A 25,984-nucleotide genomic window follows, 5' to 3' on the forward strand; every position below is an offset into this window, starting at 1 on the left:
ACAAACTCTAACTCACCACTACTTCATGTACGTGCTCCTCTGCAACAGGATCCAAGTCTGGGTTGAAATTAACAAAGTAGAACTCACAGCTACATCGTGCCACGATCCTCTGTAACTGAGTAGGTTCCTGTCCAGCACCACTCCCAACAACAGCATTCACCATGCCCCCAACAGCCTCACCTGAACCCACAATATTGGCCAGCTCAGTAATGTCAAAGGAATTCTTATCTTGTCGACCTGTTATAACTGAGGTGCTCAGCCATGGGGTACTGTCTAAACCAATGTTATCCTCTGCACCAACTGTAGCAAAGTACTGCACAATGGAAACAGAGTATCACATGTAATACCTCCCTACTTTTTGAGTTTACCAGTGACTTAACAACAGCTTCCAGCACTTCAAACTATTCATTCAAGAAGCTTTAATAGTAGCAATTTACATTAATTTTTGACAACATTTTGACACTAAATAAACTCATTAGAGCCTACCAAGGATATAACATTTAGTGAACATTAACAGGCAAATTTTAAAATTATCATGTATGTGTCTTCTGCTGCTGAAGACATGCAAAGTCAAATTGTTTGCCTCAGAATTGCTGCAAAAGTATCTATCAGTGGATTAACAGCAATCAGAAGGCCATTTATAGTTACCTGAAGATTTTCTACATTTCCCACCCAAGTTTTCTTGTTGAAGAGCTCTCCCTCACTCCACACAGGGGTATGCAGTCTGTTCAGTATCCTTGTGCTACCCGCAGCTACAAGTACACATCCTTCAGACTCAATCCCTTTTAGAACAATCTGCGAGTTCACCAGTGCAACTACAGAGGGAAAATATCAAAGCACTTTTTACGCCAACTCATGATATTTGAAACAAACATGGTTCATGTAATTCATATGACAAGGGTGGTCAAAAAGATTTGAGGAGTTTCTATGTTGTGTGATAATTGTTGTATCTGTATGTGAGGGTGAACAAGTGATGAATAAATTATAGCCCACATCAGTGACCCATAAAAGCATTTTTAATGAAGTATCAACTTATGCTGGACAAAATATTTTCCAGCAATGGCATTGTTTTTAAAACTGTCTGGGAAACTTAAACTTCATTTTCAGATCACCAACACTTGTAATAAAATTAATATTCCTTGAGAAAATAAAGTTTTGAACAGCTGTCTGTGCCAGACAGTGTGTTACCAATATTTATTTTGTACATCGCTTTGGCAGACACTTTTTTCACAGTAGTTGAGCAAATGTTGCCCCTCTTGTTGCCTTTTGTGCAAAATACCCTGGTTAACAGAATCACCACCAAAAAAAGTTTATTACCCATCAACTGACTGAATTATTTCTTCCCCAACTAACTACTATAACTCCACCTACCTATGCTAACACCAGTTAAAAAACGGTCATGACTGACAAACACAATGCTTCATAAAGAACACCTTCCCTACGTTTTACTCTGTCTGACCCTCTATGAGACTGAGCTTTGTATTCATCTAACATAAAGGAAGGTTTGGGGGTTCCTATTTATTTTCCAAACAACTTATTAACCGCACAGCCATAGGCCAAGCTCAGTTCATGTTCTACACTTCTTTTTTTTTGTTTGTTTTGTCGGTGACCAGACCCAAACTCCCTCTTGGCCAAATTTTGAATCACGCAACCCGTAATGTTTATTTGCCAAAAGCTGTTGAAACATTACACCTTTTGCTGTTCATTTACAGAAAATATCCATTCATTTGAGTCCAAATTTGTTTCATTGTGGTCAATATACTCTCATTAACACCAATATGACCTTCATTTGTGCGTAAGGAACGTTCAAGAATAACATTTGCATATGTATTAACATTCAAAATCATCAAAAGATAAACAATACCTTCCTTTGACATTCATTGGCTGTAAATGTATTTTCATTTTTGTCGAAATAAAATTCGTTGTCATGAAACAACAATCATTTCAAGGTCAAGTTTATGGATATTGTTTTCTTTATTGTGGGTAAAAAATATTTTCTTTTGGTTTTATCGAAGCATTGGATTCAGAAGGAATAACAAATTCGCTAAAAAAGGTATTACATCAGCCATGGAATGCGCTGACGTTGCAGCTTTCACTTTTGCTATGTGACAAATAAGATCGTGTTTACTTTGCAAGTTTATTTTGCCAGAAGCGACGGTCATTAATTTATTTGCAATTTTGCGGGTATTTCTTGTGGGTTTAGGCAACTAAAGTGAATTCTTTGGCTCTTTCATCGCAGCAAGTTTATAGATCGAAAGGAAAATTAATATTTGCAAGCCAAGCAAAGAACGGTCAGAATGTGCAAGGATTACGTCATCGGTAGGGAAATGACCACCATACTAAATATAGCCGTGGATAACGTAATTCTTGAATTATGTGACTCATGTGACTACTTTGCTAGCCATTTACTCGTGGAAAAACCAATTAAATTTAATCATGACTTTTAATAGTGTTATTATCTACATATCCCAAAGAAAGTTCCAGATTAAGACCATTATGTCATTGGTGATTTCATAACAGCTACGACTGATGGTGCAATAACACAGTTTCTGTTGATTAAGTGATGTGGTGTCTACAGTAATCAATGACTCATCAAGGGCTGCTTTGCAATGTGCACTGCATTGCAACTGCAGTGCGAAGAAAGCAGTTAAATTTTAAAAGCGCAGTTATAAGATTTAAAAGATCTTCTTGTTTAAGGATGGCACCTATTTTTGTTCTGCGCATCGAGCAAGGCATGGTTTAAGTGGCATGTGCACTCTGGGGTTGACATTGACGCAATCAATTACGCTACCAAATACATGACTAAAATGAGTATGGGTGTAAGATCGCAACGCCTCAAAATGGTGTTAATATGCGTTCGGTTAATTAGAGTGTATATTTTGTATTGTATCATGCAACGTATTGGAATGTGGTGCTTGTATCGTTACGTAATTTATTCAAATAGCCTGTGGGCAGCGCTGTTTTTTAGTTCTCGCAATGCGGATCGGAGGGCAGTAGTGAAATCGAAGCATCTAGTGCAGTTGTTGTCTTATCTCAGCGGCATCTCAGCCATTTATAGCCCAGCATCGCATTACAAATGTAAGTCTGTTACTTTCTTGGGTTTTAGTTTGCACCATTTTTGCTTTGTTTATGTTTGTTCTGTTTGTGTCTATTTCAGTTTTAACCACAATGAGCCACAGTTGTTGATCGCCAGTAAATAAAGTGTGCGTTCTAAATTGTTATTGCTTGCTGGAGATAATGTCACGTCCTGTTGGTAGCTTCAATGGGGCTCCGCTTAATGGCCCTTTGGGCCGCTAGAGCTCCACTATTAACACGGTATAAGTATACAGGATTATACAGGTTGGAATTTCAGAATGTGGCCATTGGCCATATTAATGGGGTTTTCTTATAAGAACATGTATGGGTGTTTACTCGAGACAAAAAAGACTAGCCATAACAACAAAATCACTGTAATAAAACGAAGTGACCATAAGACAGGGTATCTGCCACATTTCTGTTTCTCCATTTCTTTGTTCATCCACCTCTGACCATCCATCCTGTGGATGTGTACACAATGCTAATCAAGTTACTCACTGTGCCATTTGTCCTCCACGACATCATTTACTGTGCTCAAAGCTACCCCATGGAGCTGGGTCTCTGTAATCTGTTCATGTTCACCAGTGCCCTGTAAAATGTTGAGGGTAATCACTCTAAGGTGAGAGATGTATGAAAAGTAGGCAGTTTAACACATTTGACAATCATGTTAGCACTGAGAAATCACGATTGGAATGGAGCTGATGTTTCTAAAGAAATACATGACTTCAGCATAAGTTAGTAGAAGCTTTTGTTTTGGCAACATTCAAATGCAGATTAGTGAAACCTGTATTTAAATAACCAAAAAAATATGCCATCTTTACACTTACTATGTCATTTTGTCTGTGTAGGAATACACCTAAGCCACTGGCAACTATTTTTTAACTTAAACTACCATAATGTTTGTTTGATTTAAAACAATTAACTGATGACTTAAGCCCTGGCCAAATGATTGCAACATTCCAATGCAACATTATTGCAATATTGGTGGGCACAAAATGTTGCACGTGTTTGGCCACCCTATTGCGACATGTTGGTTGTTGTTGGTTCAAGTTTGAAAATGGTAAAATTTGAGTCTAAAACACCCAAAATGTCACAACATGTTGCAACTTAAGGTGGCCAAGCCCGCACAACATGTTAAACCTAACACTGTTGCAATATGTTGTATTGAAAATAATGTTCCGATCATTTGGCCACAGCTTTATACTGTACCTCCTCAGCAAATGCCACAAACTTTAGTTCCTTTTCCATGACGAGCTTTTCCAACATGTTTGTAACTGATACTGATTGAGCTTTAAATGCTGAATTAAGTGATCCTTTCTCACCAACCTGAAAAAAAAAATTGATGTTGACAACTTTCACATAAACAAACCAAAACTGCATAAATTGCAAAATAAAACATGAGTGCGACATTCACATCCCTGGTCCTGAATCTTTTGCACCATTAAAAAAATACAGCAACAGTCCTGAACCCAGCTCCTCATGAATATGGATTTAATGTAAACAGCAGAATTTTGGGGAACTTCAATCTTCTGCTGACAATGGTAAACCAAATTGTGAAAGTTTGATATTACATTTCTTCTAAATGACAGAAGAATTCATTGCTTTTGAGATGCTAATTTTCTTCTTTTTAGGTCGTTCAGCACTCACTACAGTTGTTCTGTCCATTTTGAACTCCAAAGTAAAGAGTAATTTATATTCAAGATTTACAAAATAATGAACAGTGAGGATACATCATAACAATAGTGTTCTTACTGAATGTATAGTTAATAGGCATAAATTTTCAACGTTTGCAGAAACTGAGCATGACAACTTTGGCCCACCGATATACCTGTTCATTGCTTCTGAATTCTTCATTCATAAAATGTCTATCTCTAATGCTTTCAGCTACCTTAAGCTGCACACTGAATACCTTTTTTAGCCCATCAGAATACAACAATTTTCACAGCTATGCGACTCTTGGATAGTTTCGCTGTCTAACACCGCAGGTGTACCTGTTTTTCTTTCTTGTCCACAATTGTGAATTTCAGAGCATCAGAAGAAAGGTTCTTCTTTAGGACCTAGAAAGGTGTAAAGATGAAAGGCAACTGTTTTGTGAACAGGTTATTACCATCATTTGAAAGAAAACAATGCAGCTCACCTGTGCGTTGGTGTAAGCTTCAAACAGACCAAATGCAATACGATGGTTGGTTAGTGTCCAGGCCCCTTTTAAATCATGACACACAAGCCGATGATTGTAATTCTGTTGTGTCATAATAAGAGTCCTTCGTTAATAGATAAGAGATGCTTTACATGCCCAACTAGAGTTCCTCTAAAAATACAGAGGGCATGAACAATAATTATTGAATAAGATTATGTATTTTTTTTATTTTCATGTAGTATTAATTATGTATGTAATATTATGTAATTAAGTAATTATGTAGAACAGTGAAACCTGTATTAAGCAGACAGGGACACTCACCAGTGTCTGCTTAATACAGGGTGTCTGCTCTAAACAGGTTCTAATAAATTATATTGTGCAATAATAGTTAGTTATTAACCCTTTTGTAACTCAGTGTAACACAGCATAAGGTCAAAGACTGTTCATAGCACAATGTCCAGTTAGTCAATGCATCAATATGGAAAAATCTACTTAGTTTTAAAACAACATTGCTGAACAATGTTAAAGGAGTCTGAGCTGAGCTTTTAGACCATGAAAGGAAGGCTTGCGTAAAAGCGTATCTAAATTTGCAGACTGAATCACAAAAGTATGGAAAATTGCGGGATTTCTTAGATAAAAATTGTTATGGTTTACATTGACATTGTAGTGTTAGACCAGTGTTGTCATGCGAAGAACATTGTTGCATGTTTGCGGATATTTTCATGAACTTGACGAGATGGCATGAGGAAGGAGTGATAATCCATTTAAACAGCACTATACAGAATCCTGTGATACATCAGCAGTTTAGAGAATTCATGTTGTGATGTTATTACTGAAAAGCCACAAAGCAAACCAAACAAAGTTACTTCAAGCTGCTATGGAAGAAAATGCAAGGAAATGGCAAGCTACTGGTAGATGGGCCCAGAAAAAGGCCCTAAAAGCACAAATAGCAGTGCCTGATGTTCTTTGCTGACAACGCCTTAACACAGCAGTATTTTGTGCAATTGTGGCTTGTACGCAGTGTTATAAAAGCCAGCCATCTTCAAAACAGTTCTGTCCAGCATACTAATTGTATAGTATTTTATCTAGTTTTTGTTACCTCTGGCCATTAAATTGTAATATAAAAATTATCACAGTGAATGTGCCACTTATTAACATTTTACTCCTAGCAGTATGTGGGATGTTTGTCGCATGAACTTAGTTTAAGGCCTTAGCTCTTGTGAGTCTCCTGCAGCTCAGTAATAGAGCATCTGGACCCATACATGTAAGTGATAACCAGAAGGGCTGGTTTGACTCCTAGCTGGAGAACTCTGATTTCTTTTTCTGAGTATACCTGTGTTGCTGACAGGAGAAAATCATCTTCTCAATAACAATTTTCTTGGTAATTAAGAGTTACTTGTAATGTTGACACACTTTTAGTGATGCATTAATTTTCTTGTAGCCACATTTCATGTAGTCTGATGTATTTGATGTAGTAGCTTTACCTGTAACTCAGGTAATGGACCATCTACAAGTGTTTCTTGCTTTTCAGGTATATCTTGACGTGTGTACTCTAATCTGTTCATGAAACACAGGATAATCATGACAGAAGTTAGTGGTGTGTTTTCCTTTAATTGACATGTTTCATGAGTGTAGAAATAATGAGTATTAATCCTTTTCAAGACAAAAGTTCCCTCCATTTCTGTAATAAAAGCTTGTGTTTACAGTGGCTGCATCAAACACTTTCTTGTGGAAATTACTAAAATGTCTGATCTGTTCACATGAACAATACTACATTTTATTCCTAATTATTTCTCAAATGGACAATTTCCTATACAAACTGCTAGAAATGAAAGTTTTTCATTTGTCTATGGATGGATAAACAGCAGTTGCAATAACTAGCTACAATGCTAGCCACACACTACTTACTTTCCTAGTGGTCACACAGCTCATCTAAGAGAGAAATAAATACACTCCATTCTCCCTTACAATGTTGTCTAATAGATATATGTACATGTAGCAAGAATTGTCCCCAAGTCAACTTTGTCTGGGGGGAGGGGGATGGAGGTAATATATAAAACTCTTAAAGTCATTTCCTAGAAAGAGTAGAAAGAGATTTATGTTTCAGCCCATGGTATAAGGGAAATGCCCCAAGGACATTTGGCCAGGATTGTAACTAGGACTGTTACCTTGACTCACATAAAACATCGGTCGTGAAGTACATATATTGCCTACATAACTGCCGATATTTGAATAACAATACTATACATCCTAAGCCTCATATTCATGTGAAAAATCCTTTGTCTTGCAACATCAACCCAAAGGTTAGGATGTATAAAGTATTGTTATTCAAATTTAGGCTCTATTTATGCAAAGTGTCTATTACTTCAGCATGCATATCTTAATAAATCTAACCTGGCTGCTGCAAGAAGATAGTACTTTGTAGGGTCCAAGTCAATGGAACTCACCTGAATTTCAAACATGTCAGTGACTTCAATAAATCAAGGCATAAGGTTTTTAGGGAAAGTAAAGTAATATGATGTTTCAATGACTTCATGTCATCATTGTCAAATGAAGAAATTAAAAATAACAGCAAGGCATATTTATAGAAATTAGGATGTGAGGAAATAAATAATTAGCAAAGTAATGACATGAAAGCATTCCCCTTGCATGTTCAGTTTCTGTGTTTCATTCTCATTCCAAAGCATTTCAAAGATCAAACAATTGAGTTTGCCACAGCATTTTTTTTATGACTTTAAAGTTCTTAATTAAGTCGTTGGGTGTTAATCCATGCTCGTCCCTGAAATGTGTTCACAAGAACACATCCCAATGGTATGTAGTGCCCATGCCTTTGCAGACTTATGACACTTACCCTGGAGTTAGTGTTTTGACCAAACCTGATTAATGCCTGATTAAGTACTGCATGCCTGAAGATCATTCATGTTTTTTAAGTGATTCACACACAACAGTGAGCAGTAGGACAAAGTTCACACAAGGCTTTGATTGAGCACCTCAGCATACTCATCACCACTTTCCTTCCCATCCACCTCTTCCAAACCATACAAATGACAAGTGACATCTAAAAGTTCACTGCGTAGTTTTGCTGCACTCCAATTTGCTGCTGGTCTCCGTACTAGCCCATCACTGTACTGTCGCAGGGTCAGTCCGTAAGTGGTCTCCAAGTAACCACTGCCCAGTGACAGCTCAAACCCTCGCTGTTGAGTGAATGAACCCCAGTACCACACAGAGAATTCAGGGAATTGAAGAGACAGGCTGATCTCCCTGTAGTGTATCAAAATTAGGTTAAGTTAATGGTTTGCTCTTAAAACCATTTTCTGACAGCTCCTTTGTCTTCAGCTTAACACATTCCTCGCATGCGTCACATGACATGGGAGTGTTTAAATGCTTCATCAACATAAAGGTTACATATTATTCAAGAGATTTACAACTGATCTTCAATCAAGGTGCATGCATAAACAAACTGTAAGTTCTGGGTTAAATTTCAGGTGTGGGTCAACAAACATTGTTTCCCTTCTTTCTCAGCAATCTTTCCAGAGATCTTAAGAATAAAATACTTTGCTAGTGAGGAAATCATTGATCATGACAAGTACATGTACAATCCTTGTACAGTATACCTAAAGGAAAAAACAATGTTTCCTCTGATCAGCAAAGTTAGCTCTGCTCCTTATCCAAGCCCACATAAATGACTGCAGAACGTCCTTTAGCATGCTGGGATCATTAAAAAATCCAGCTGTTCAATTCATACCCAGGCAGACTCGTCAACATGCAAGGCATCAGTTCATAAACATCTTTTTCCATTAAGGTGGCTCAAAACAATTTTCAGCACTTAGATTTTGATGGGTCATTGTAACTGCGATTTATCAGTTTTTGCAACAATCATAGTATCAAACCCCTGCCAAATAATTGGTCAACATGTTATAATTTTCGTGACACCATAGGTTCCCATAGGAACAGTATGACCTGCTAAAAACACCCTTCATTATAGCTTTAAGGGCTAATAATTCAGAAACAGCAACGTTGAATTGTTGTTATATTATCAAATTTTGATAAGCAGGATAAGATGCAACTTTTTGGTAATTCTGTACATAGGGTGCAGAGCCACCTTAAATATTGAGGAAATTGTTTCATCTTAGACCTCCATATTATGTGTGCAAGTAATGTGAAAGCGATATACATTGGTCAACAGGTTCAGAAAAAAGCTGAGCAGGAAGCAAAAGGGAAAAGGAGCGAAATTTGCACCCATATCTACAACTTGCAAAATAGCTACACTATTCTCCAATTTAAGTAAAGGGCATTTACAATGTTATACTCCTGTTCCTTAATCAAAATTAGCTGAATTAACCACCAACCTATAATGTCTTCCAAGTGATCTCTTCTTCACTCGGTCACGCCGGAAATAAGTTCCTCTCTTGATAGGTCGTGACACATACCACAATACCACAGCCTTTAACCAAAAGACACAGATGAGTTCATGTTATCGCACTTTCATGTCTACAAGTATTAGTCAGATTGCTTTCTGTGGTTTACCTGATATTTTTGAAGCCATCTAAATGTACTGGCAAACATGAACAATGTAGGTGGGTCACTCTGAGAATAATCCTGTAAAGAGATGAAAATTTCTCAAACTCATTAAAAATTCATCAAGTTAAAACAGAGAAAATCACAACAGTGAAGGAAGTGTGGATACCCAGTCTTAATTAGCATAGATTTTGACAATTTTACTTCTCTGTTTACTCCTTAGTTTTTGTTTTGATTGAGAAGATATATGAAACACTCAAGACAGTGTTTCATCTGTTATTCAAACACCTCGAATTTCATAAAAAAATACTCTGCTCTACGTTGTATCTTCGAAGCTCTTCTCTGTGTTGGGATAACCAAATGAAACACTGTCTCTTGAGTTTGATATACTATATCAAAACAGACTCCAATACCAAAAGAGCTGATTTGTAAAACACTGTATTATTCAAGCAGTCCAATGGATCATTGCGATCAGTCTTATTTAGGCAAGGTAAAGTTGGTCTACTCCCTGGAATTGAAGGAGACCATTAAATTTTTTTAACTTAGGGAAGTTTACTGCTTACAAACATGATGAACATAATCTCTGAACTCCCATCTCCCTTCTGATCTCATTCAACAACAACAATGATCGTTTTTTTCTTTCATTGTACCAATAGATCATTTCATCAACATTTTCAACAATATTTTCAGTTGATCATTTCACCAACAGTCACATTTGAACAATCTTCTTAACTGAACTGGCAACCCAATTGTAGTTTTCAAGGGACAACCTCAGCCAATGAATCCATTTATTCAACTACTAGGATATGATACACACGCACATTTCACAAGCATACATTCACACGCTTGTTGCACACGCATGTGTTCTGCAAAGCCTATTGGTAAGTAAGTAAGTAACAACTTTATTTACAGAGGGTAACACATAACAGTGAAAAAACTGATGAACCAGTGGCCCTCTATCCTAAGTTAAAAATTAAAAACTATTTACACTTGTAAGATAATAAAAATTACAAAATAGAATACAGCTAAAAATTTAAAGATATGATAAAAGTTAAAAATTTAAAAAATCTAAATCTAGATATGCACAACTAAAAACTAAGCTAAGAGTTTTTTGTGCATACTACATGTAGATGAAAAAATACTGTCAAACAAGGGTTCAAAATGGAACATTGAACAAAGGTTTGTCAACATTTGAACATAATCATGGGCCAGATTTTAAAGAAAGAACAGAGACTGGTCCATTTACAGAGGGTAGAAACATTTCAAAGCTGGATCTTACCTGTAAAAAAGCACTACATTATCTTACAATAAATGTGTTGTTATATGGATTTGACAACCACTACTGACAACAAGATATGAGTAAACAAACCTTTCTACTGCACAATCCTGTCTCTAGAGAAATGTCCAAAGTAAGGTTCTGAGACCTGAAAGCTGCATAAGAGTCATGAACCTAAAACAAGAACAGAACAGTTGCAGAGTATCTATCCTCGCCTTTTACTACAAGTAATGCTGCAGCTGTATGCACATACTTGGTTAGGAGCCAGTTGTGGAATCTTGTCTGGAGCACACTGAATAACTGAGTGATGATCATTGGCATCTCCTTGACAATGCCACTTCATGTTAGTACTGGGACAAGAGCAGACATGACAGGGTAAGTGGTCTACATGTTTTGTGTCATCATATCATGATGATCTACTAAGATTAGAACTCGATATTACTCTTTCAATGACACATATATTTCCAAAAGAGCTGTATTGATTTACTCCTTACTTAGAGTGTATGTAATATAAGAATAAGGACATCTTTTGAAACATTGATCTTATCATAATTCAAGTCCAAGAGGTAATTTAAGAAATAAATGGGGATATTATGCAAAAACTGACCTTCAAATAATATAGCTTTCATAATTGCCAAGCAGAAAAGACCATGTTATGCTGAGTCCTTATGTGCCAGGTTGCCATCAACAGTTGCAGTAATCATTAGCTATTGAAAGTCCCCAGTTCTACCATTTACATGTACCCATCCGAAAATGCCTGCTCAGGCCTAAAACAAATTTAGACTAACTGTACGAACTTCAAGACCCTCAACTCACCACAACTTCAATGCAGGCAAATGTAGAACTCGCCGATCATCATATTTTGATGCTGCTCTAGTGTGCAAGTCAAAATCACCTTCAACGACAATCCGACCTAGACAATGACATTTGCAAATTGTATTACACTTACGACCCACTTTAAATGTAGAAGGTATGTAACACTGGGGGTTATTGAGCCACTTAATACTACAGACTGCTATGTAATAGTGGTTTTAGGTGAAGGATCTAATCACCCTCAAACAAGGAGTTAGTCTAATTTATTTTGAACTAAGATGGGATGATTTTCTGCCCAATGTCCAACTACAATGTGCTATGTCTTGTTCCTGTCCCACACATTGTTCTAAACGCCAATAGAAAGGTTACAAGGGGATTCTTCTACGATGCATATAAGATGTTTAGGTATTTGCCAGACAAAAAGGCATGGTGTTCCAGAGGTAGTATTAACAAATAGGGGTATAGGTTGGGTCTTTTGGATCTGATAGAGATAGGGTGCTATTTTACAGATAAACCTGAGACCAGATATGCTTTGTGAAGGGAACTACAGAAATATCCAATGTAAAGTGTGCATTTTAGACTAGAGGTCATTTAGGCGGGTGTTTATCTCTGGTTTCAGTAGCATGAGGTGCTCACAATGGATGCTAGTCCATCACAGGGTGGCCCTAGGCATTTAAAATACTAGCACCCATTTATAAGTCTGGGCATAGAGAGGCACCATAAGAGTAGTGTCTTGCTCAAGACACCTACTCCCATGACAAGTGTTTGATAGGTTTCTAGACCCCTAACTTCACAAACCATTGGTCCAGTCAAATTTAGCTTGTCTCCACTCCCACTGCATCCTCTCTGTGGTATCATAAGGATTTCTGGATGCACTGAAGTATAGGTACCATTCATTAATAGCCAAATGGACACGACCATGGTAAAGGAGACGGATCTATAGAGTTTAGAGAGGAAACAGTTCTCTTAGAATCCAGATAAACTGAAGACATTGAGATGAAAATTTAACAGTGCTGTCTGACTACATGTATCACAGATTGGAAATATGAATTTGAAATGATGCTTATTGATTCATTGGACACAACCCCCTTTTCTCGGTAGGTTTTTGTTTCTTTTTCTAAATTGTAAATTCCCCTATTCATGTTCAAAATATAGATTGGTCTTACTTGAAATCAATGTGAAATGAAGGTGGACAGGATACTTAATGCTATAATAGCAAAAAAAGTATGATTGATTTGCATCATTGGACAAAACACCCTACCATAAACAGACAACTGTTTTTCAAAGATTTCCATCTTTGTATCTGGGTTGTTAACTAAAAGACTGTCACAGACATACCTTGTCAAAGAAAGGTAGAGGTTTGCTTGCATCACGACTTGGAGAACTCAAATTTTCTGAAAGGATTAAATTTCATGTGTTTTTGGTTTAAAGTAAAGCAAAGGTTGATTCTATTCTATGGAATTCACTGTTATTTCCAAAATGATATTTATAGGTTTCTTTATTAATAATTTGAATAAGACAGCATTGAATCTCTATGTGTTAATAGGTCAACTTTTAGGCATGTTTTCACAAGCTCTATCACTCTCAAGTCGCATTCCCAGATGGCCAGCTGGGAAAGGATCAAGTTGTGTGTATAACTGTGATGATCAATCACACCTTTGTATCTTTCTCCACAGTTCAAATATATATGATCTTTCATATATTCACGTGCATTCTTCACAATCTATGGGTATATTATGAACTCACATTGTGACCTGCTCCCAGATGGCTTGAAAGCTCATTTGGTAGAACACTGCACTGGTATCATAGAGGTCATGGGTTCAAATCCTGTTCAGGCCTGAATTTTTTTCAGGCTTTACTTTCACGACTACTTAAGTTGTTTTTATTATTGTGATGATCAATCATATCTTCATATCTTTCTCTGTAGTTCAAATATATAATCTTTCATATATTCACTTGTAAAGATAAGAGATCTAACATAAGTGCAACTTGTAATTCTTACCAAATGCCAAAGACAACATTGCCAACACAGGTTCAATGTCCACACCCCAAGCCATCTCCATAGTATCAATGTCTGAAGACCAAACACGAGAGGTTATGTTTCTTTACAAAGAAAACAATCTTACAGTAACCATCAAATTCCACATACCTGCATATCTAATAACCCTCAGCCACTCTCTAACCATGCAACCGCTACACAAAACATGTCTATACACCCCCCTTTAAAATTTTGTTAAAATATAATGGATTACAATTAACTTACAGAGTGGTTAACTCTGGTAATCAAAACAGATACAAACAATACTATTTCAATACATCTAATTCACACTGTGTATGTCCTGAAAAACTTATATCTTGCGATATCCCATCCTTCACATACCAAACTTTAGATCATAAAAGTACTTGAGAGAACTCAAGCTCCGTAAAATTGTTATATTGCTCCAAGGCTTGCCAATTTCCACTGTGGCTTCTCTCTTAGCTGAAAGGAAAATTTATAAGATATTTCTCAAGGTTATACAACTTGCACTGGGTAGTTTTGGGTTCTTTGTAGATAAATAAATTTCTTGCAAGTCATTGGGTTGATTGCCAGAGAAGGCAGGCCTCATATAAAGATGTTCTGCTCTGAAAACGATAGAGCCTCTTACATTTGGTACCTTCCAGGTGTGAAAAGCAAATTGATTTCTCAAATTATGTCATCTGTTGCAAATCCAAGTTGTGGTTTGATTGTCAGCTGTTCATGCCTTCATACCTGGCTGAAATGACCAGACCAGGTCCTCTTTATAACACAACCAACAGCGATTCTGAATGACTACAAATTGGGGAAAACTATCACTAATCAAATATTCTTTTGAGCATGAACAAGACTTGTACATCTGTTACTTCAATTTAGTACTACCCTAAAGCATGAAATGTCCCTAAACAACTGCAAAAAACATTCACAGCTCCACTGTTACTGAACTGTTATTTTCTTGGAGTAATAATAATTTGGATAGGTGGTAAATAAACACATCGAGAAAATTAACATACCTCTATCTGCAGGCTTTTGTTCTGCACCAAGGAGGATTCCCTTTAATTCCACTGAACGTGAAGTAAATATGGCTTGAGGGAAATCCCTAAGACAGCACTGCAATTTAGCAAAAGAAAATTACACATTAAGAATTCAAGCTTATTTTCATTGTATTAAAATTGTCATATGTCAGTGTCATGGTGATTATTAGTCTTGACTGCCACATGTCAAATGTTATTTTTATCAAAACATCCAACATTTCATTGAAATACTGCAATTTAGCCTCCGTCTAACCATGGTTACAAAGACCCTTTGTTAACATAATTTGACCACAAAACAAGTGTAATTAAGGCTTGGTTTCAATAATATGCTTCCATAGTTTCGGTTACAATAATATGCTACTAGAGGGTAAATCATTCACAAAACTGGGCTAAATATGGCTGAGGCATGCATTTTTTAATTGGTTGGAATCTGTCACAGTCAGCTTGGTAGCCATACTTTATATCCTAACTTACAGCTCTCTCAGCACGTGGTGATGTGGCAATAGGATCAGCTATGGTTAACAAAGGCTTGGAAGTGGCCAGCTGACCAACTGTGAAAGCTCCACATGAAAACGATTAGAAACGATCAGTCCACTCTTTCTCAGCTTTTTAAATGCTTTAACTTGAATCTGGACAATAGTATTTTCTAGAAAGACTGGTGGAAAAAACAAACCTTATGTGACTGAAGTTTTCCTTGAACTGCACGACACCAAAGTGTTGTGAATATGAGGCAGGCTGGGTATGGGCTAGTTGAGAGAAGATGTAATATCAGCAAGTAGCCCTCTAAATATAGTTTTAAATGATCAACTTAAAAAAAGCATGCAACCATGGTAACAATGTACACATTGTGGGGAGTATTGACGATAAGATGGAAAAGGAGTATGTGGCAGTAATTACATGTATGAAAATAACATTTTATTATTGCTGTACAGTTAAAGAAATCTTAGCTGTAGCTGATATGAAGCAATGTGACACAGCTGGTGGAAGGTGCACACCTGTCACTGTTGAGTTGTTTCATAACCTCCACTGCCTTTTCCTGGTCATGATAAGACTCATCTGCCAACACTATGAGATCCAAGCTCTTGAATTCCCAGGTAAGCAGAGCAGTTCTCATTGGAGTCTGCTCATACAGTGTCTGTTGCATGGTAACAACACAACAAAGGTTACCTCTCACTGTTAACTAACAAAATAGGGATCAGACAAACGTTGCAACCCCTCAATGCGAGTAAATAATTTAACCCTTGTTTCTGCAGTAAGAAGTAAGATTAAGGGTACATTTGATTGACCTTACACACAATGGTGTCATCAAAGAAAACAAAGGGACAAAATGCCAGAAGAAAAGAGTGGATGTGTCTGATCTTTCAACAAGAAGTTAGGAGAGCACACAGCCAGTACCAAAACCACGTCAGAGGGCTTAGTTTGGGTGATTGAGAATATTATTTCAAGTAAATGGGAACCACATTTCATGATCTCGCTTAACAGTCGCTACCTTTTTGAAAAAAGTACTTGTGGCAGACTGTGTTTAACAGTTCTTGTGCTGCTCTGATTGGTCCTTTGTTATGTTGCTATGTCAATGTTGTTCACTCTTGATTTAACAATAACATTATAAGGAAATGATCAGTTTTTTCCTTATTTTCTCAAGTTCATAATGTTATGTCGTTATTACATGTACGTTATTATGTCAGGATGTTCACACTGCAAACATAACTTCTATCCCATGTCATTATGTTTATGTTGTTATGTGCTAGGGTAAACAAGGCTTTAGAGACTTACCTGTGACCTACGAATGTAGATTTGAGAATTTTTTTCCTCCAAGGACCTCTTAAGTTCTTCTTCCTTCTTCACTGAAAAGAAACCCAATGCCTTAAAGTTTCAGTTTAATTTTAATACCCAAAAGTCAAGACAAACAGCAGTAATACATAGTAAATTAATAATGAATAAATAAAAGCTTTATTTAAAACTGAAAGACTGATCAGCAAAGTCCGGGAGGAAGACGCTGGTATAAACCAATGATCAGTATATCAGTAAACTAAACTAAACTATTAACAGATCAAATATTGAGCCCAACTCATACTCTGAGAAATGCAATTTTAAAAAACCTTTTCGGCTTCTCAGCCCAAGTTTAAAGACTTTCTTGGATTCTCAGCCCTGTCAACACACATCGGGGAAAGAAATTACAATAAAATCTTCTTAGCTTCTCAGCCCAACATGTCCAAAATAATAAGGCCTCATTGGCTTCTCAGCCCAACCTAACCGTAGTATCGAAAATGAAGACCCCGAAAACGAAACCAGAAGACTGAAGACCCTACGAAAACGAAGACCCCCCACGATAACAAAGACCCCCAACAAAAATGAAGATCCTCTACAAAAATGAAGACCCTTTTATTTTTTTGTAGGAAACGAAATAATTTCAATATAACTCTTCTCGGCCAGAATTGATGAATCAGTTAATATCTTTCGATTGCTTGCACAAACAAAGTCTTGTAGTGAGTATATCATATATCAAGAATAACAACATTTCATCTAGAATAGACATTAACAAGGTTTCGAGATCTATCAACTGGAATATTGATCAAATAATAAACACAAATGTAACGGTTCCTCTTTGTAAAATAATAAAGAAACTGAAAAGAGTACAAATGAGCGAATACAGAAGACCAACGGACGTAGCATGAAATATTGTAATACTTACAATGGAATTATTTCGACATTTGTAAAGCTTTCTTTCATGTCGATGTCTGTTATGCGTCAAATTTGAAAGGTGCGGTGGCATTTCAAAGTTCTGATAGTGTACGACTTTTGATTGGAGCAACGTGACTGGGTGTCGGTTATGTCACGTTTGCTGTTGGGTGGAAGTAAGCATCAACTAACGCATGCGAATGTTGACACTGAACTAAATGGTGTTCAATACATGGGAAAATGAACCTTAGATTGACTTAAGAAAATTGATAAGGAGAAACAAACATTGTGATCTAAGTAACACATTAAACGCAGTGGTGACCTCAATGGCACAAATCATTTTGAGTGACGTTTCCTGCAATCAAATATTCCACACAAACCTTTGAGCTGCCGCTGTCAAATTTATACGCACACAGGTTCTAAGTAGCCAGGTGTGCATGGCCCAAAAATGGCCAAAAAGCTTCCTCTTTTCGTGAGAAGGCAACCCTCCAGTGAATTGATTAACTCTGGATTATCAGAATTTTGATGGGAGGAGCTCTGTTTTACAACCGATGGATTTTAGTTTGTAATAACATTGTAAGATGTCTACCTGACACATTTAAATTGCAGTGGTTTGTAATTGTTGCAGTTTTTGGACTTTTCCAGCTTCTTTAGTCCAAACTCGTTACGAAGAGGAAAAATTACGTTTGCGTTAGAATTTGATTGATATTCCTTTTGATAGATCACGAAACCTTGTTGATGTTTATTTCTAGATGAACTCTTGATTATGTAGTAACACATTTGTATACCAAATGAGTTTCGTACAAGTAGTTTGTTCTTGTTCCAGTTTCTTTAGTCCAAACTCGTCACAAGGAGGAACCATTACGTTTGTAGTAGTATTTGATTGATATTCCAGTTGATAGGTCACGAATCCTTGTTGAGTTTATTCCTAGATGAACTGTTATTCCTGGTAAAAAATAGACTTACAACAAGCAAGACTTTGTGCAATTGAAAGATATTTTTTATTCCTAGATGAACTGTTGTTATTCCGGATAAAAAATAGACTTACTACATCCAAGACTCTAACTAATTCATCAATTTTAGCTGAGACGAGTTATAAAAAAATAAAAGGGTCTTCATTTTCGTACAGGGTCTTCTCTTTCGTAGGGGTCTTCGGTCTAGGGGTCTTCATTTTCGATACTACCCCAATCTAACAAGTCTTCTTGGCTTCTCAGCCCAACTTAAAAAGTCTTCTTGGCTTCTCAGCCCAACTTAAAAGGTCTTCTCGGCTTCTCAGCCCAACTAGTACTCTGGGAAATACAATATGAAAGACCTTTTTGGCTTCTCAGCCCAAGTTAGAAGACCTTCTTGGCTTCTCAACCCTGCTAATTGCACTCTGAGGAATAAAATGCAATAAAATCTGCTTGGCTTCACAGACCAAATTGGAGGTGGAACAAAGCTGTGTACAAGGACCTGAAAGATGACGAGCGGGCTAAACAAAATACAATAACATGCTGGGACGCAAACAGCAAATATGCAGCAATGAACAAAGCAAACCAAAAAATAAAGGAAGGGAAACAGTAAAAACATCTAGGGGAGGCAATAGGAAGACAAGCAAAACATATATGAACTGCCAAAATGAACGGTAACAAATGGCGAGAAAATCCGGCACAAAACAAAGCAAAGAAAAATCTGCAACTGTTGGTGAAGAACTGCAGCCTGGGCGGCCTCAATGCCTTGAAAGGCTGAAGCTTGAGCAACTTCATCCGCCATAATGCCAGCAAATTATTAGAGCAAGCAAAGGATAAGGTGCTTCGAGCATGCTAGTTATGTGAAAGTGATATGAACACATTAGCAAGCTGGATCTTATACTTGCTCTGCAAGGGACTGGTGCGAATAGTAGTACAGTGCACATTCTGAAGTCCTGTGTTAGCCAAACAAACTTCAGGAAAATTTTCGATGGAAGTTTGTTAACAATTTGTTAACAAGAACTGTTCACTATTGTTGATATTGTAATTATATTTTCAGGGGATTTTATTTTAATCTAGTAGTTCTGTGCAAAGAATTAAAAATGGAAATAAAAATAATTACCATTAAACATTAATACAAAATGGTAAAGTTATCAATTAAAAGAACTTTTTTCTGTTACATTCTAATTCGTTGAAACCCAACCTGTTAACAAATTGCCAGGTCTCTTTCGAATCTCATCCAACTTGGCTGCTAATAGCTGTTGTCTCTCATTCCATTGCTCCATCTCATCTAACAGTAGCTAAGGAAAACAAGGTGTGACACAACTATGGCAGTCTAAGAGCAAGACTAGCGATTGGTATTAGAGAAAGACATAGAGCTTGTTTGTATTTTCCAAGAGAATAATGAAAGATAATATGTATTTGAACTGAAGACAAATGAAAGATATTAAGACATGATTGATCATATCGCTGAAGTTTGTCTTCTGACTTTTGGTATGAATGAAATAAAGCACTGTAGAAATTCTTTCCGAGATTCAGATTGAAATCCACTCTAGACATATGTTGCTCACCATTCACGAAAAGCAAAATTCCTATGGTCATGGAAAGACTTTTTTTAGCATTCAAACACTATTTAACACTGGGGCAAGAACGTGCATACATGTAGCACAATAATATCACCTCTTTTGAATGGCTGATCATATAACAGGTAAATTTATATTAATAATAATAGACAAGAAACAACTTTCCAGGGAAAAATAAGCCTTAAAATGATGCAGGATTGTATAAAAACATAACATACAGCATAGTTGTCCCTTAGCTTGACTTCAAATGGATCATCTTCCATCTGAAATGCTATATTCTGTTGGTTAAAAACAGTTTGTAGTTTTATAACTAGGGCATAGCATATTTGGTCAAGAATAAAGAATTCTTCCTCCAAGCTAACCCACCTCCTTGAAATTTAACACAATTTACAAGTTTCAATAAATAATGTTTGACAATATCAAATAAATCTTTCTTAAACACATGTGGGTTTGGCTGGAATTCCTGCCTCGTAAATTTTATTTTGTTGCATTCACTCTTCCTGTATTCATCTCCATCTATTTTGTGATAAGAATTCAAACAATAATTATGTGATAAGCATAGAATGGTATTTATGGCTGCACTCACCAATACATGTATGTCATATGGTGGTTAAACCTCTTTAGCTTAGGCAGTTTGTTTTCCCATTTCGGACCATGTGATATTCTCTGGAGAATAGATGGATAAAAGAACAATTAATGTTCTTTTTTACCATCTAAAAATTATTCATCCATATACGCTGACTATTTGAAAATTTGAAAGCAAAAATTCTCCAGAGTGTCATCAAATGGTCTGAAATGGGGCAACAAAGTGCCCAAGCATAAGAGGTCTATTGGTGTCCCAAAGACTGATCTTCTTCTTTGAGAAAAGACTTTTTTATTTCTGCTAACATTACTTTATTTCTGCTAACATTACATTAACTTCCCAAGAAGCTCCTATGAATACCCTCACCATTTTAGCTACAAATATTTAAACATACACCCCTTGCATAATATCCTGAACAGTAAAATATATTGCAAAAGGGAAGTTTGAATTCACCTCTAAATGGATCCACAAATCTGCAGGAAGTGGTTCCTTGTAAGATTCATCTTTTGGTTTTCTATGAAGAGACTTTAACATCTTAAAAACATTGACAAGCTGTGGAAAAAAGATTTAAAACAGTGCTCAGTTAGATGACAAAAATAACTATGCAGAAACAAACAGGGAGCATTTGGGAGAGAAAAGCTTCTCTGATTGTACAATATCTTGTCTAATACTATAACATACGAGCAAAAACCTCTAGGTTTCTGTTTCATGAGTTTAACACAGCACAATAAACATTATTATATCACTACACCTACCAAATTTATAGCACTTCAGAACCAAAAAAAATTGAAGCCTACATTTTATTACATTTTACAATTAACATTTTACAATTAACTTAACAAAAGATGTTGTGTCACATAAATATAAAGAACAAGAGACCAACCTCATCTCTAGAGGCAGCAAAGTTGTACTGGAAGGGAAAATGAACTTGTAGCATTTCTACCTGAACAATCCTATCAAAAAGGATTTCCAGTAAGAATGTTATATTTTCATATAGTCGATTGACAAATTATTTTATAGTGAAAGATTATATTATGGTATGCTTAACTCAGGACACTTTGGTAGTGTGCTCTTTCTTTCCCTGCGAGAAGCTTGCTCACAGGCTATTTATCACACTACTAGAAGCTTTCAACATTTACCTGTTCAGTAGCACTGTGCACTGACCCCATTCACACAGTGGGGCACAAATTGCAGACCATAACTGGCATGTGATCATCTTCAGAGTGAACTGATTGATCACATTTCTTGTTTTGCAAAATTTATTACATAATTCAAGTTTATGCCCACATATAAGCTTAATTTATATAGTCAAAAAATCATAATCTGTCATCCATACATAACAAAATGAGTGACATCATCAGTCTACAAAGTTTCCAGAGATTTTTCCTACTTCTATAAAAGTGCTGCATCAACACAGTTTCTTTTGCTATGTAATGCATTTAATTGACAATGTCAACTTATTGGGGGGAGGGGTCATATATCCTGAGAGTTAATACTTATAATATTTATTTTGGTCTTTATTTCTGATTGTGGTGACTTTTCAAAAGGATTACATAAGACAGCATACTCATGGAACGAACACAAGCACTGAAACAACTGTAAAACAATGAAAACATTGTTATACTACCAGCCGACAAAGGAGGTGTCACTGCTGTTATGGACAAGAAAGACTACTTTGACAAAATGGACACACTTGTTAATGAGAAACAAACATACGAAGAACTTAAATGCGACCCGACGCCAGCACTTTAATATAAACTCAACAGCAAAATACTTATGCTTAAGAAGACTGACGCTATTGACACTCAACGCTAGTACTGACTGAGATGCTCAGTACCACAACCATTGAATCTCTACGGACTACGGAAACTTCACAAACCCGGTATACTGATGCAACCTATAGTCTCATTCCAAAAGGACATCATGGACTTACTGAATCTTTGCCTTACATTGACTTACTTTCAGTACAATGGCAAACACTACAGGCAGTTGCTCAGAACAGCCATGGGGTCACCTGTTTCTGTTGTTGTTGCAGAAATTGTCATGCAAAACATTGAGGCACGCGCCCTTGCAACTTGCTGACAAACAATACCACTTGGGTTTCACTACATTGATGACACTTACCACCGTACATAAAGATGAGATTGACACTTTTCGAGACCACTTTAACGAAAAGAATGCCGACATCCAGATAACTAAAGAGATTGAAGTAAATTGAAAACTCCCCTTTCTAGATTGTTTGGTAAGCCACGACAACAACAAACTATAAACAACAGTATACAGAAAACCAACGCATACTGACTGATTGGTTGACCAGTCATCCTATAACCTGACTTAACACAAAGCCACAACTATCACGGCTTTGACAAGACATGCACAACTAGTTTGTGATACACTGGACAGCTTATCTGATGAAAACAAGTACCTTTGAACATGTTTTTCACAAGAACGACTACAATGCTGACTTTATCAGATGAAACACTCACCGACCTACTGAAACTGCAAAACAAACAGAAACCAGACATCTGTTTCTACAGTGACAATGCCTTACATTAAGGGCACTTCTGAAACCATCAGGCAGATCCTACAGCCCTACAACATCCGCATAGCCCACAAACCTGTAACTATGTTACGTCACTTGCTGACCAACATTAAAGACAGGGATGAACCCAACAACAGACAGGGAGCAGTTTACAATATCAAATGCTCTGCCTACCAAGCTTCCTACATCGGCAAGACTAGCAGAAACCTTAACACAAGACTGACTGAAAAAAATTAAACGAGCAATGAAAAAAGGTGATGCAACAATCACATTGCTGAACATCATCAATAATTGACAAACCACAGAATTGACTGGGACTCTACTCAATGCTCAACCTACAGTATGAACTATTTTCAACAACTGACTCTGGAAAGAGAATTTCTGAGCATTTTCGTGCATATTTCAGGCTCAATTGAGCCAATCATTCTGACCTGGGTATTATTGGAAAGATCTTTTTCTCCTACAGAACTTGAGTATAACTGATACCAATTTTGGTCAAAGGTGATGATGATGACAGAAGTGGCACAGAGGCTAATGCTCGTCATGGCCGGTCATGGCAGGTCATGGCAGGCACAGGTATCAATGGGATAATTTTCACCACTCCATGAGAGTAATACAACCAGTGACATCACAGGGCTGTTTCGGCTGGGCCAAGATGGCTGCCAATAGGCCCTTTGCACGATCCGGTAACATGGTACGGAATTAATTATGCTGGAACGCAAGTTACCCAGTGGGACTTTCAAAACAAAGGAAAGTCAGCCTGGACTTGTACAAGATCCTTTGTTTTGGAAGTCCCACTGTGTAACTTGCGTCCCGGCATAATTGTTTCCATACCATGTGACCGGATCGTGCAAAGGGCCTATTGTGGGCTCCACCAGCCAACTTCCAATGGCTGAAAAAGCAGTTTCTGCTTCCCAATTATTGGAAAGTTGACAGTGTTTTTAAATAAGGTTCAAACTCAAAATCTCAGACATGAGAATTTTGTTTCAATGGCAGTTTAAGAGTTTAAACAAGACAGAGTTTAAAAGTGAAGTATGATCATCGCAGTAAATTTTCCAATTTAAGCAACTGGAAAGAAGAAGCCTGAAAAAAATCAGGGCTTCAACGGGACTCGAACCCGTGACCTCCGCGATACTGGTGCGATGCTCTACCAACTGAGCTATGAAGCCACACATCGGGAGCGAGGTCAATTAATTGAGTTCATATCTTCCCGTGAGTGAAATGATGTGAAGTATATATGAAATAATTCATATTTGAACTGCGGTAGTAGATGAAAGTGAAGTATGATCATCGCAGTAAATTTTCCAATTTAAGCAACTGGAAAGAAAAGGCTTCATAGCTCAGTTGGTAGAGCATTGCACCGGTATCGCGGAGGTCACAGCTTCGAGTCCCGTTGAAGCCCTGATTTTTTTTTCAGGCTTCTTCTTTCCAGTTGCTTAAATTGGAAAATTTACTGCGATGATCATACTTCACTTTCATCTACTACCGCAGTTCAAATATGAATTATTTCATATATACTTCACAAGACAGAGTTTATAGCTATGTTTTTCTAATGTACCATTATTAATCACTTTAACAATTTCGCCTGAGAGACCGATCTGGAAGTTATAATATTACTTCAAGATCTTACATTCTTCATTTTGTATTTAGAAATTCTGCCTAAAATGTACATTTACCATACATTAGTGTTTAACTGTCCAGAAACTACAGGTTGCAAAATCCACTAAAAACAAATTTCCAGAAATATATGTCACCATATTAAACTGCATGATTGTATGATATGCTTGTTGATGAGATAGTTAACAGTTAGTTGTTGATACCAACCATGTTGTGTTACTTAGTGTTTCCAGTTGCTTGAATTGTTGTCTCACTCTTAAGACTTCCTCAACTTGTGCAAGTCTCTTTACAGAAATTGTCTTTCAGAAGAAATAGACAAGTGTATATTAGCACTGTACCCACAACCATGTTCAATATTAAAATGGCTGACAATAACTTACACACACAAAAAAAATAGGTCCGCAATGCGAACTTGTGTGGGATTTCAGTCAAATAAAGGTTGATGCTCTATGGATAAACAAGAAGATCTGTTAGATCTTATAACCGCGCTTTAAATATTTAACAGTTCGCTTAGCACTACCATCGGAACGCAGTGCACATTCCAAAGCAGTCATTGATGATTCTCTTCTTACTGTAGACATCACATCACTTGATCAACACAAACTGTATTATTGCACCACCAATGGTAGCCGTTGACAAATCTCCGATGACGTAATGGTCTTAATCTAGAACTTTCCTCGGGATATGTATGGGCATGAACGATATGAACGACACAATAATAACACTATTAACAACAGCTTTCTTTCTTAAAAGTCATTATTAAATTTAATTGGTGTTTTCCACGAGTAAAGGGCTAGCAAAGTAGTCACACAAGTCATATAAAAAAAACCCTATCCCGACCGATGTATCGATTTTGGTCACTCCAGTGACCACAGATTGAAAACGTGACAGAAAATTGGCGTTATTTTTGATTCTCACCAAATTTGTCATATCCCCCCCTCGGGAGAATTTTGTTAATTTAGCTAATTTAGTATGCAAGCCACCGTAATGGCGGTCGTCGCGGCGAAATGTTTATTTGTTCAAAATTGGGGCAAAATATTTCGGAGATGGAAATCAGGACATTTGTAAGGATACAGAAAGTAATTTGGGACCAGTTGCTGGCTTCTAAGGCTGAATTTATCCAGAAGTAAGCTGTATTTTAGTTTTCGTGCCAAAAGCCACGCGAT

At 36.9% G+C, this 25,984-nt stretch overlaps 1 protein-coding gene and 1 pseudogene across 10 annotated transcripts in view; one reads left to right on the forward strand and one right to left on the reverse strand.

The window, feature by feature from the left end:
* Window positions 1–25,984, reverse strand: part of LOC110064413 (bridge-like lipid transfer protein family member 2) — a 257,542-nt gene that overhangs the window by 114,119 nt on the left and 117,439 nt on the right. For all 10 annotated transcript variants that reach the window (XR_016204073.1, XR_016204074.1, XM_089279154.1 and 7 more), the window contains 27 exons: window positions 25,026–25,117; window positions 21,543–21,612; window positions 21,113–21,211; window positions 20,295–20,354; window positions 19,698–19,794; window positions 16,641–16,711; window positions 15,863–16,002; window positions 15,541–15,613; window positions 14,847–14,943; window positions 14,200–14,298; window positions 13,822–13,893; window positions 13,158–13,213; window positions 12,618–12,756; window positions 11,823–11,919; window positions 11,260–11,356; window positions 11,100–11,180; window positions 9,740–9,811; window positions 9,562–9,656; window positions 8,203–8,473; window positions 7,607–7,659; window positions 6,697–6,769; window positions 5,213–5,314; window positions 5,067–5,132; window positions 4,285–4,401; window positions 3,574–3,664; window positions 649–815; window positions 17–313 (listed from right to left, as the gene is read on the reverse strand). Coding sequence is in view for 8 of the 10 variants with exons in the window: in XM_089279154.1 (XP_089135280.1) it covers window positions 17–313; window positions 649–815; window positions 3,574–3,664; window positions 4,285–4,401; window positions 5,067–5,132; window positions 5,213–5,314; window positions 6,697–6,769; window positions 7,607–7,659; window positions 8,203–8,473; window positions 9,562–9,656; window positions 9,740–9,811; window positions 11,100–11,180; window positions 11,260–11,356; window positions 11,823–11,919; window positions 12,618–12,756; window positions 13,158–13,213; window positions 13,822–13,893; window positions 14,200–14,298; window positions 14,847–14,943; window positions 15,541–15,613; window positions 15,863–16,002; window positions 16,641–16,711; window positions 19,698–19,794; window positions 20,295–20,354; window positions 21,113–21,211; window positions 21,543–21,612; window positions 25,026–25,117 (2,844 nt within the window). In the remaining 2 variants the exon portion in view is untranslated. The remainder of the gene's footprint in view (window positions 1–16; window positions 314–648; window positions 816–3,573; window positions 3,665–4,284; window positions 4,402–5,066; window positions 5,133–5,212; window positions 5,315–6,696; window positions 6,770–7,606; window positions 7,660–8,202; window positions 8,474–9,561; window positions 9,657–9,739; window positions 9,812–11,099; window positions 11,181–11,259; window positions 11,357–11,822; window positions 11,920–12,617; window positions 12,757–13,157; window positions 13,214–13,821; window positions 13,894–14,199; window positions 14,299–14,846; window positions 14,944–15,540; window positions 15,614–15,862; window positions 16,003–16,640; window positions 16,712–19,697; window positions 19,795–20,294; window positions 20,355–21,112; window positions 21,212–21,542; window positions 21,613–25,025; window positions 25,118–25,984) is intronic.
* LOC149097317 (uncharacterized) lies at window positions 22,583–23,136 on the forward strand (annotated as a pseudogene).

The sequence above is a fragment of the Orbicella faveolata genome, unplaced genomic scaffold (assembly GCF_042242905.1).
Source record: "Orbicella faveolata isolate gen_17 unplaced genomic scaffold, um_ofav_v1 contig_47, whole genome shotgun sequence".
Classification (NCBI taxonomy): Eukaryota; Metazoa; Cnidaria; class Anthozoa; order Scleractinia; family Merulinidae; genus Orbicella; species Orbicella faveolata.